Source organism: Chionomys nivalis, chromosome 3, assembly GCF_950005125.1.
Source record: "Chionomys nivalis chromosome 3, mChiNiv1.1, whole genome shotgun sequence".
NCBI classification, from domain to species: Eukaryota; Metazoa; Chordata; class Mammalia; order Rodentia; family Cricetidae; genus Chionomys; species Chionomys nivalis.
Window position 1 is genome coordinate 19,606,160 of NC_080088.1, and position 12,576 is coordinate 19,618,735.

The window sequence follows — 12,576 nt, forward strand, 5'->3', positions numbered from 1 at the left end:
TTAAAAACTGATGTAATTTGAATCAAAGTCATCTTGATTGACACATGAAAAATGTTGCAAGCTTCTTGAACTTTAATGGCTAAATAGTGTGCCAAAGCTGATTTGATGACTTTTGGCTACTAAAATGATGGTCTTATTGATAAAGTGTAGTGTCTTGTCTTCTGCACGCACTAAAAGAGTCAGTAAATACCCACAGTGCTCTAATCAAGATGAGCATCCTTGCCTTTAATACACCCTTGCTGACTAAGCTAAGTGAGGCTATAAGATTCTACCAGAAGCAAAGCAGATGAAAAAAGCCACTTACGAGGGACCACGTCCAGACGCAGCATACACTGATCAGAGCCCACTCTATTCTGGACTGTGCAACTGTATGTTCCAGAATACTCAGAACTGGCATTTTTCACAGATATAACCGGTGAAGTCATTTCTATGGAAGAAGAGGCGGGGAAGCAAATCTGTTTTTACAGGCTGTATTACTCTCAGTATTTAATAAAGCTAATAAACCTTACAGAAGTTTGACAAAGCAGTTAAGAGACAATGTTGCTGCAAACAGACTGCCAGAGGCAGATGCACACATCCAGATGCATGCACTCAGCCTGCAGGCCCTACAAGCAAGCTTACAGTTACCAGGATCCCTTAGCCACAGCCTCAGCTAAAGCAAAGTGCTTGGTCCACTGTATAGTGGTTATATTATCAAATGCATGATTACATTTAGCCAAGTTGAGACTTTTTAGCTCATATCACTTCCTATGTTTCTTGGTTTAAACCTATAGGTAAGTTACTGTAACAGAGTAAGAAGCTGGGCAGAACCATGATGACCCCACTCTGATGCTTTTCTACTGAATTTTGGCCTTGAACATTTCTCAACATGCAAACAAAAACAAAAAAACGATCTGCCACAGTAAATATTAGATTAGTAAACATCCTAATATTTCTTCCTCGAGGACACTTGGTTATGATTATAAAATACTAAATAGCTTTCATGGTGATTTGGACCATTCTACACAGACCAGGGAATTTAAAATGTAACATATACATACAAACACTACTAGGTTTAAATCCAAATCAGCGGCCCAAGGGTACCATTGTGTGTCGGAAGCAGTACCTGCTAACCACGGAGTAGGCATTCTCTGGGAGTCTGACAATTTCTGCCATTCATACCGCAATGGAAGTGAACCTTCTTTTGGTTCACATTTTAGTTTGAAGTCATTTCCAATCTCTTCTGATCCATCCACAAAACATCTCGTACCGGAAGGCTTAACTGAACAAGAAGGAAACAAATTACAGCTTTATCTAAGAAAATGGGATTGGTTTTTCTAACAGATTACTTAAGCACAAAGTACGATGCACAGCCACTGCCTCCTTGATCAGCCACTGCTGGGCTCGGAATGGACAAGGGAACAAAGAATGACATGTTGTCAACACTAGTTTATGCAGCTTTATCAAACACAAACAGTCACGAGCTCAGGCAAGCAGCCATTGCATAAAGTTTGGCGACATCTCAAATGCAGCTCAGCTCTGTGCACGGCCATTCCATAGGCACACGTCAAAAAAGCAGGGGGTGAGGCTGGGTGATGATGCTCCCGGAAGCTACCCTCCATTCCTTACCTAGTCTCTCTCCTTGAAATGCAGCCATCTGTGAGTACGTGCCAAGTCATATCTCTCTAGGTGTCGTTACTGGACAATCGACACTTATTAACAACGCTGATAACTGGGACAATCCACTTTAGTGCAGCACAGACCACTGAATTTAGATATTTACATGAATTCAAATCCATTCAGACAGCAGAGTCACAAAAAGTAAATCGGAGGTTATCTTTCCGACCTCGGAGCAAAGGTTTAGAGCAACAACTAATCTCATTACCTGCAGCTTACCCCAGCTCTGGCCTAATATCCTGGTATTGCGCCATTCTGCAGCCCATTTGAGGCATGGCATTTATGAAGTAAAACTGATATGTTAGTAAAATGGATTTAACAAATGTGTTTACGTTGTTTCGTACTCTAGTAGGCAACTGATTTCAGAACTCTATAAGTATACAATTATAGGATTTCCAACTATTTTACATAAAATGACATAGTTTTTCACTTAACCTACTATGGCTTAAGACTTCAAATTACCTAGACATTGTTTGTAATACTTACTACAATATAAATGATCCTTAGTTGTTGTAGTGCTTAGGACTGGAGAAAAATCATTAAAAGTCTGTATACTTCATGTACATAAACGTTTCCAAATATTTTTTGATCCATGTTCAGTTCAGCGTGAGGCATGAAACCCAGGGAGACAAAAGGCTGACTGTAGACCTACTGAGCAGTAGTCATGGCTGCAGCCAGCTGGCTGACTGGTCAGATTTCTATCCTATGGCATAATCTCTCCTTCTGGAACCATGACAGTAGTGAAGAATGGTACATACTTTGTGGTCTTTTATTCCATTACGTTTTTTATGAGGAAACAATGCTGTGTGTATGAGAAATCATCTTTGGGAGATGAGATTACTATGCCACTGCATCAGTTCATCATGAGTGTGGCTGCCCAGTCAGCCACCGAGGAAACCTGGAGTCTGGGGACAGACAGGAGCAAGTGCAGAGTCTGCAAAATCAGAACGAACCGCCAGGGGAAGTACTACACAACATGACTACATAAGAAGCAAAAACCTGGAAAGAATTTGGGGGTGTTCTTAGAAAAGCAGACATGGGCTCTTGGGCAGCTATTTCTGAGGAGACAGCAGGGGAGAGGGGACTAAACACGGAGTGGGAACTGTCAGGAGGGAGGGACCCTAGTGAGGGGGTGGTGTAGGATCAGTCTAGGAGCAGTACTAGCTAAACAGTAAGGCATTCTTTTCATTTTGTTCTAAGACCTTGGGAAACACCATGTTTGCTATGAAGTCTGTGGTTGGCTTTACCATCAGCACTTGCCAGGCTGATAAGTGCCCCCAGTCTAAATCGATTCTCATACTTCCAGACTTAAGTGGCATTTCCTCGTTTACCATTACGAATAAAAGTGGGTACTGGAACACTCGGGCGCACACACACACACACACACACACACACACACACTAACTTACAGGCCATTCCGGCTGCTGTCATCGTGTGCTTAGCCACACCGCCATCATGGCTGATCCTCCCACAGAAAGCATGCCTGTCCACAGTTACTCTGAGAATAGCTACGCAAATCCTATTGCTTCCCAATGTACCCTGTCCCAAATTTTGATAGCCAGCCGTCAATCCCATTGTGAATAATATATGCACACCAGTATGAAATGCTCTACAGTGTATCTGAACCCAGTATTTCCAGGATAGTGCTGAAAGAAGGGATACACAGAGAGACACCCGGCATCTGCATCAGAATATGAGAAAGAGTTCAGAGTTCTGCTTTAAAGGAACCATTACCAGCGTAGCCATTTACAAACATAAAGGTCAGTCCATGCTTACATGATATAAACATAGCATTTCAACGATACCCCCTTCCCTTCTCTGGAACCGTATTCAGTCTCACTTTCACACAGAAAATACTTTTAATTAGAGCCATTTTAAGACGGCGTGTCTTTACGATCAGGATCCCTTGGGTGCTAAGCCAATGAGGAGGCCAGCAACTAAGACAACCTCAGCAGTCGTCATTAGGGTGTAATCACAGCTCCCAGTCCCCAATTGCTCACACAGGCATGCTGTAGCAGAGGCCTTGGCTGGGAACACTTACTCATCCTACCCTAAACTAAAGCCAAGTCATAGAGTTTGACAAGAGTTAAATCTCTGATTTAATTTATTCCCAAGAATATCTTAAGTAATTCTAGTCATCAGCATTTTCTACAAAAAGTGGATCTCCCTGAACCTAAGACTTTGAATCCCAAGGCAGGAAAATTACTATCGTAAAACAGCTGACTGCAGTGTTGCACTTCAAGGAAACCAGCCGCACTGCATATACAGCCTACCACAAGGAAGTTTTAGAGATATATGTGAGTTATAGCCTTGCAGAGCCTCGCAAACTGAAGAGATCCATTGCACACACTGTTTCAGATTTTAAAGGTGAATGAACAGCCTCTGCAGTCTTTGACAGCTTACTAGGAAGCTGACACTTACTAAGAAGTGACCAATCAGAGAGTTACGAGGCATCCCGGCAACTGATCCCCTCCACTGAAGAACAGAAACAGTGACAGCAAGGAGGAAAATAATGCCTCAGTCCTTATCCCAAATCTTTTTAGCACAATCTATCTCCTCCAATTGAAACACTCCAGGGATTTGGGGCTGGATGGATGGCTCAGTACTTATTGAAGCTCTTGCAGAGCACCCGAGTTCAATTCGCAGCACCCACATCTGATAGTTCCTAACTGCATTTGACTCCAACTTCACAGGCATCTGATGCCCCTGGCCTGCATAGGCACTGGTACACACAGACACCCACGTACACATAATTCAAAATAAAACAAATCTTTAAAAAGTATAGATAAATAAATACTATCAGTAATCAATCATAGAAATCTCATTTATCCTTAGAAGCTAATCAACCAGAATAACTTGATTTCACGGTAACTGACCTAGTATCATTGAAACTACATCAATCCTTTCACAAGAATGGAGGCTCCTGAACATAACTATCTAAAATATCTACCCACTTCCTAAGCCTCAATGAGTTTTGGTGGCAACACACTCAAACCATAGCCGAGTTCTACTTCCGTTATCTACGACCCTTTCACTCAATCACTTCACAAGTAGGCAGACCTCTTCCTTTCTCCACTCAGAGAAATATAAGGACTAACTCTACTTTTTGCTGCCTGAGGACGTTATGTTGTCCTGAAAGCAGTTTTGTCTTCCGCAAATGCTGATACTACAGGCTGTCGCCACTTTCCCTGCACCCATGTGGCCCCCATCGACACAAGGAATGGTAACTTACCAAGGACAGTCAGCAGAACTTTCTTATTTGCAACCCCAGGAGCTTTCTTCACTTTGCACTGATACGTGCCAATATCGGACAACTGCAGATTCGTTACATTTATAGACGCATCACCAGACGTGACATCGTTACTCGTGAAATGCACTCGTCCCTTCAGATCTGGGTAGTAGTTATCATAAATCTTGTCTCCAGAATACAAAATGATCTAAAACAAAAGCAAAATCAAACAAAGAGATAACAAAAGGCTAAAGCTACCTCATTTCATAACTGTCTGCATTTCCCAGTAAGATCCCCTCTTCCTGTTCTGAGACTCAAGGGCAAAGAGTGGACCCAGATTCAAACAGCAAGGCCACAGTTTGGGACCTCTACAGGTGACTTTCATATCTGAGCAGGATGGGGAAATGACACACAAGAATATCTTGCTTTCTCCCAACATTAATGCAAAAAGCAAAACCAGAAAACTGCTGTATTCTGAAATGTCAAGCTATCTAATACACAAGATAAGAAAGCCAAAGAGATCAAATGGGACTGAGCTGTGGCTTGTGCTCCACTTCAAACAGGTAAACCAACGTGGAATAGGATTGCATAATGTGCCCTATACTAGCCAGAAACAAACAAAAAACCCCACCTGCAAACACAACCATAATTGACACAAACTTCTTGTCTGGAATGTTAATTTTGTTCTGTACAGCTGGAAAATGTCTCCCAAGGATATTGTTTTGCTGAGTTTTTCTGTATCTGCCTCTTCTAGCATATCCACCCCAACCCAATCTGGGCCCACAGAAACACTGTGTGTGCGTGTCAACTGCCCATCACCAGGTCACAGTCAAGACCAGTTTGCTGAGTAAATGCACAGAGCAGCTGAAGGAGCCAGCACGGGGCCTAAGCGCACTAGCCGTTACCTTGCTCCTTAATCTTGCCACCCCCACTTGTCAATACCAATCAATGTTCAAGCGTTCACAAACAAGACACTCCGGCTTCCTGTCTATTAAATTTTTCACTCACGTTATGAAAAGCTACAGAGTTCAAACAACTCTCCTTCCAAAGTACATTTTGACACGTACATCTCATTTTGGTATCTTAAGAAGCACCAGACAGGTAAGATGTGTCCCCACTGTGAGTGACATACACCAACTAAGTGATTTCTTATAACGACTGGATAAAAAAATGGGCCGACTAGCATTCACCAGGCAACTTTACATATCTTCACTGATTTCTGCCAGTGTGGCAAGGATGCTGGGATTGTCCCCTTGTAACATCTATACTAAGACAGTACCGGTTCTTGTCTTCACATAAATTTATGTCACCCAGCTAAGCCATGAGCCGGACCTGTTTTCACTGGGCACCACATGTAACCAATGCTTCTGTATTCCTCCCAAGTTCATGAAATACTTAAGTATGCAGCATGTCATTGCATCCTAAGAGGTGGCTAGGAATATGTCCCTACCAGACACACGAGGAACCGGGTTTATGGAACATGGGAGGAGACGGGAAGGACAACACAAAGGATAACAAAAGCACAGGTGTGCGACCTGCAGATGTCTGGGCTCAAATTCCAGCTGCTAGCTGGATGACACTGGGCGTGTCCCTTCGCATCTCTGAGCCTGTTTCCTCACTTTCATAAGCACAACCATGTGCATCCTACAGAGTCATCTTAAGGCTTAAATACGTATATAGAGTCCCGTGCTGCGTACAGAGGGTTCTGTCAACCCCAGAGGGTGTATATACAACAGCAGGGCCGTCAGACTACTTCATAGCCATCTTATGTCTGTGCAGGTGCATTCCATGATGTTCAAATGACTGTAAAAATCTTGTGTGAAATCACACCAACACTGACCAGGGCGTGGTACACAGTAAAGCGTCACACAGGGACAAGACTAGACATTTCTCCAGCCCGGCCTTCCAACTCCAACTCCTTAGGTACCGTAACCTGCCAAGCTAACTTGAATCTAACAGGAATTCAGCTAATGAAGCCTAGCTAGAATTCTGTGAAGCACCATCTTCAGAGATCTCTCTTTACCTGCCATCTTCCTCTTCATCCGCTCTTATTATGCACTAAAATCTGAGGCCAGGTTTCAAACCCAGAAAATGCCTGCTCCAGACCAAGTGCCCCGCCGTGTCATGCCAATTTCACAATTTTGTGCACTGTCCTTAGCTAGAGAGATTTGGGACCCTCCCTCCATGAACCAAGCGTGGGCACACTGTGCCTGCTGGTGTCTATAGATACCTCCTCACAGACCTCACCTTCTCCTGTAACTCAGGACCGAAGACTCACACTCTCCTGGTTAACCCCAGATTCAGAATCCCGAGCAGGACTACTAGGGAAGGCAGTGCTGGGCCTTCATTAGAAATGTGTGTTCAGAGTGCAGACAACTTCACAGAGAGAAGGGGAGGGGAGAGTGAGAGCGGCGAGGGCCACAGGGTATCAGGGATGATGGGAGGAAATGAGACAACTCTGTTACTGGGGTTCTTTTGCTTAGGAAACAGATGGTTCTGGTCACTGAATCAGGAGAGGCTAATCTGTAGCCCTTGTCGCTGACAACTACAGGAGCTTCTTGTTTTTTTTTTTGTTTTTTTTTTTGTTTTTTTTTTTTGAATTTTCGAGACAGGGTTTCTCCGTAGCTTTTGGTTCCTATTCTGGAACTAGCTCTTGTAGACCAAGTTGGCCTCGAACTCACAGAGGTCTGCCTGCCTCTGCCTCCCAAGTGCTGGGATTAAAGGTGTGCGCCACCAACGCCCGGCTTCTTTATCTCCTTCACAAATTTCTGGACTTATCAAAAATACTCATTTCTGGACTGCACTAATTCAATCACTAAATGGAAGAATTTCATTTTCAGTTATGAGATAACCCCTTCCCTCTTACTTGAACAGTAAGTAAAACTGCAAGTCTTTTGAAAGGGTCGCGTTATGTGGTGCAGGCTGCCTTCTGCTGCAGCCTCCTGAGTGGGGATGGCGGGCAGGCACTACCGTGCTCAGCTCCTACAAAGACTTGGATCACTAAACCCCCATGAAATCTTGAACGTACTCTTTAACCTCTGGCCTGAACTAAGCGTGTAAGCAAGTATGTCATAGGGTTTTATGTTGTCGGCCCCGACCCTCACCCCTTCTGAGCATTCTGTGTGCCAGGCAAAGGGCTCTTGGGAAAGGAACCTATCACCAAGAATGAGAACCTGAGTTCCACCCCTGGAGTCCACATGGTGGAAGGAAAGAATCGGCCTCCAAAAGTTGCCTCTAACGCCCACTGGCTCGCATATGGCATTCACATGTGCACAGGCCACAAGTAAATAAAAGGTAAAACAAATAAACAAAGATTTCATTCCCTTCCCAAGTAATTCACTGTACAGGGCATTTAATTTGAGGAAATATGGAAAACGGGCTCTAGTGATAACGCTGTACATCTTCCTTACAGTATATTATATCGTATATCTTCTTTAACAAAATGGATTTACTCATAGTCCCTGACACTGTGTGTGCTCCCTGCCTGCCTGCTCCTGGTTCCCTGTATCCTCTGCTCTGGCCCCTCACATGCATATCCAGACCTTCAGGAGCTTCCGTGGGTCCCAGAAGTAGCCTTTCATTACTTCATCCATTGCATTCACAGTATCTCCTGGCTGTGTCAACACATAGCATGACTGTGTCCCTCACTCCTACCACACCTGAGCAACTAGCTGGGTGCTTTCTCCCCTTCCCCCGCCAGGCTATGTGAAGACACACCCAACATCCCCATTGACACGAGCAGTGATCAGCACAGATCCAACTCACCACTTGATCCACCTTCTGGTTATCAGATGGGGATATCAGCCATTCGATGTCCAGGGGTCCGTGGTCATCAGGACCAAGTGTAAACTTGCAGGGTAGATAAGCAGTTTCCCCTTTAGCTTTGTCGATACTTTGTTCAGGAGTAGTGATACTCAAACCTCTGGTGACATCTGCAGAAAGAAACACGTACGTGGGACAAAGCTTCTGCGATTGCCCTGGCGCATGACCCTGTGGCCATTCATGGGAGCACAGTGATATGGGGTTTGGGCTCAAAGCAACAGAATTTAGGGTATGCGATGCCCTAATGAGCCCATTGATACTAAGACATCCATACAATAACTTTTTTTCAGCAAAATAACTTTATTTCCTAACACAGTAAACATATACATCCAGTATGTGGTGCTTCCATGACAACGGCTTTGAGAGTTAACATGTGTAAAAGCTGTCTTGATTGAGATGTGAAGTGTCTGGAAGGCTAACCTTCTGAGCATATTGGACTCGCCACAGCAGAATCTGCTTCATTAGGTAAGTTGCAGAAATTTAAAACCTTGAAAAATACTACACTTTTGCATCTAATGCTTCCAGGTTAACAGGATGCCGCAGGATCACTTGGATTCCAGGCATCTCATCAGTTTTTCTGGTGAAGAAACAGTTTATCCACATCTATCGGTAGTAAGCAGGCAGATTCACATGGTAGTGGCAAAAGCATCCACAATGGCTTTGGCAGCATCAGGATCATACCTGAAAGGGCTCTCCGACAAGGAGATTCCTTCCCCGTCTGTTTTCTTAATCACTGATGCTTTCCAATATTCATGAGTGCCTTTGATAATGTCAATTGCAAAATTCTTGTCTTTAAATTCTGCATTGAACCCAAACTCATTTTCTGGTTTTCCATCAGGAACTTTATACCTTCTAAACCAGCCAACAGCGGCTTCTAAGTCGCCAGGTTTCAGAAATATTTTGACATCAGAAATATTGTTATAATTGGCCACATCTGGATCATCCACGTTAATGGCGATGACTTCCCAGTTGGTTTCGCCTTCATCGATCATAGCCAATATGCCCAGAACTTTCTCCTTGATGATCTTACCTCTTGTACACACCTAGCTTCCAATTTTACAAACATCAGTTGGGTCATTGTCGCTACAACAGCCATTGTTTGTCACTGTACCCTAGGTCTTCCCATGTGTGAGGGATGACACCATAGTTCCAGATGTATCCTTTGTAAGGGAACAGACTGGAAACATGGTGGAGCTTTCTTTTCTTCATGTCTTGCTTAATTGGATTAAGGGGTCCTTTTTAGCAATCTCCATTTTAGCATTTAACTAGTGTGGAACAACCACCACGTGGAATACATCCTTTCCTGCATAAATCAGATTATCATGAAATGGAGAAATAGACTGTCCTTTCTCATTTTTTAGGAAGATGGCGGTACTCAAAAGAGTGAAGGGCACAGGGTGCTCCTCACTGCTGAAGCCACTCATGGTGTCTGAGACGCACCGCAATTGCTCCCATACAATAACTTTTAAGAGCAATGTAAACTTCCAAAGGCAAAGAAAATGAGTTTGCATTGCTTTTGTGCAGAAGCTTTGATCTCATAGCCCTGTCTCGACAGGCCAAGTATTGCTATTATAAAAGCACACCGCCAAGCCCAACTGTAAAACTAGTCTTCTAGAGCTGACGATGCAGCTCGGCTACCTAGCGCATGCAAAGCCCTATGCTGAATTCTTGTTGTTGTTGATGTTTGTGGCACTGAGCATGTGGTACACATCATTAAATGCAGCACTAGGGAGGCAGAAGCAGGAGGATCAAAAGTGAGAGGCCAGTTTGAGATACACAGCAAGACCCTGGCTGAGAAACAGAAACAGAAAAAACAAAAAAATGATTTGCCATCAAATGTGGTAGCACATTCCTGAAACCCAGCATGAGGGAAGCCAATAGGAGCTCAGAGTTTGAGCACCTGCTCAAAGGCACAGCAAGACCCTTTGTCAAAACAACAGGCAGAGAGAATACACCACCACCACCATGGTAGAGCACTTGCCTAGCATTTAAAAGACTCTGTGGGTTCAATCCCCAGCACCATAAAAAGAAAGAGATAAAAAGAGAGAGAACACAAACAAACAAGCAAGCCAGTCTAGCCATGGTAGAGTACGCCTTTAATCCTAGCACCTAGGAGGCAGAGGCAGGTGTCGTGAGGAAGAGGGGCCACTTCCCGCCACCCGGCTAGTTTTACCCAAAATAATTACATGGAAACTGTATTCTTTTAAACACTGCCTGGTCCATTAGTTCCAGCCTCTTATTGGCTAGCTCTTACATATTGATCTAACCCATTTCTAATAATCTGTGTAACACCACAAGGTGGCTTACCAGGAAAGATCTTAACCTGCGTCTGTCTGGAGTGGGAGAATCATGGCGACTGACTGACTTGGCTTTCTTTCTCCCAGCATTCTGTTCTGTCTACTCCGCCTACCTAATTTTCAGTCGTATCAAAGGCCAAGCAGTTTCTTTATTAATTAACCAATGAAAGCAACAGATAGAAAGATGACCCTCCTCCATCAGGCAGGTGGATCTTTGTGAGTTTGAGTCCAGCCTGGTCTACAGAATGAGTTCCAGCACAGTCAGAAGGGAAACACAGAGAAACCCTGTCTCGAACAAACAAAATAAATGAAAAGCTAAAGTTGGTGCTCAGATCAATAACAAAGGTATGAAGAGTCTGGTCGTTAGCTTGACTTGTAGCACAAATTCAATCATAAATGAATCATCCAATACAAGTCTTTTAAGATCATTTACAACACAAAAGTTTCCGCAGAACTTGTCACATCTACTGGTTTCTCTGCGACCAGCTTTTGTTTTCTTTTGTTACTCTGAAACAGGGTCTCACTCGTTAAGCCAACCTGGCCTGGGACTCACTTTGAATTCTAGACAACTCTCTTACATCAGTGTCCCCAGAGCGAGTATTTTACAGGCACGAGCCTCCACCTGCTAATGGATTTCCTAAACATTAACTCAACCATCTCCATTGCTCAGGACACGAAGCTTCACCGTTTTGGGTTAAGAAGCAGCTTTACCCCTTGAACTCCTGCCCTTCCCAACCCGGATGTTCGATGTTGGATGAGATTGTGAATGGTACCTAGGGCCTGACTCTCCCCACCTCCATCCTCTCTGCTCTCCTTCCCCCTCTCTTCATCTTGCACCTATGATTAATACACTGAGCAAAATTAGAAGTCAATCAATTCCAAGCCCTTACTCTGCACAGCAACTATTCCATGATGTTTCTCCAATCACGTATGGTATTATCTTTTCTATTAGGTGAGAATTAATGTGCTATCAGAAATAATATTAGGTTGGTAGAGTTGAAGCCCAAAGAATAAGAACTAAAAGTTCCTTTCCTAAGCTTGTACAATATTTAAGGACATTCCTCAAACTGAATAAAGAATGTGTGCAGAACCTCTGCATTCCTCTCTGAAACCAGACCAGTGAAGAGTAACAAGAATGTGCCGGGTAAAATCCAGGGCGAGGCCTCCAGATTCCTTGCTAAATCCATTCTCCCCTTCTTGAGAACTCTTACCATTGTGCAAACAATCCACATGGGAAATAACCGAGGTGGGTGACCAGCAGCCATTAGTCCCCAAGATGCAACCCCATCACCCATCACCCCACCGGCAACCCCTGTCTAGACCAGCTTCTGCGGTGTCCTGAGTGACCTCACAGCCTCCTTTCTCATGCAAGCCTACCCCAACCAACACCCAAGGGACCGTGGATACACAATGTCTGTGTTAAATATCTAAAGGTGGGGTTGGTGTTTCACACAGCAAAAGTTGATGATCCACCATTGATGGAGGTGGGTCTTGTATTAATCTGTTGCTTTCATTGGTTAATTAATAAAGAAACTGCCTAGGCCCATTTGATAGGCCAACCCTTAGGTGGGT

General features: G+C 43.9%; 1 protein-coding gene and 1 pseudogene across 2 annotated transcripts in view; both read right to left on the reverse strand.

Annotated features, from left to right (window-relative positions):
* Cxadr (CXADR Ig-like cell adhesion molecule) overlaps window positions 1-12,576 on the reverse strand; it is a 54,330-nt gene that overhangs the window by 15,972 nt on the left and 25,782 nt on the right. For both annotated transcript variants that reach the window (XM_057764082.1, XM_057764080.1), the window contains exons 2-5: window positions 8,651-8,817; window positions 4,889-5,093; window positions 1,106-1,261; window positions 305-427 (exon numbers count right to left, since the gene is read on the reverse strand). In XM_057764082.1, the coding sequence (XP_057620065.1) occupies window positions 305-427; window positions 1,106-1,261; window positions 4,889-5,093; window positions 8,651-8,817 (651 nt within the window). The remainder of the gene's footprint in view (window positions 1-304; window positions 428-1,105; window positions 1,262-4,888; window positions 5,094-8,650; window positions 8,818-12,576) is intronic.
* Window positions 9,276-10,131, reverse strand: LOC130871015 (inorganic pyrophosphatase-like; annotated as a pseudogene).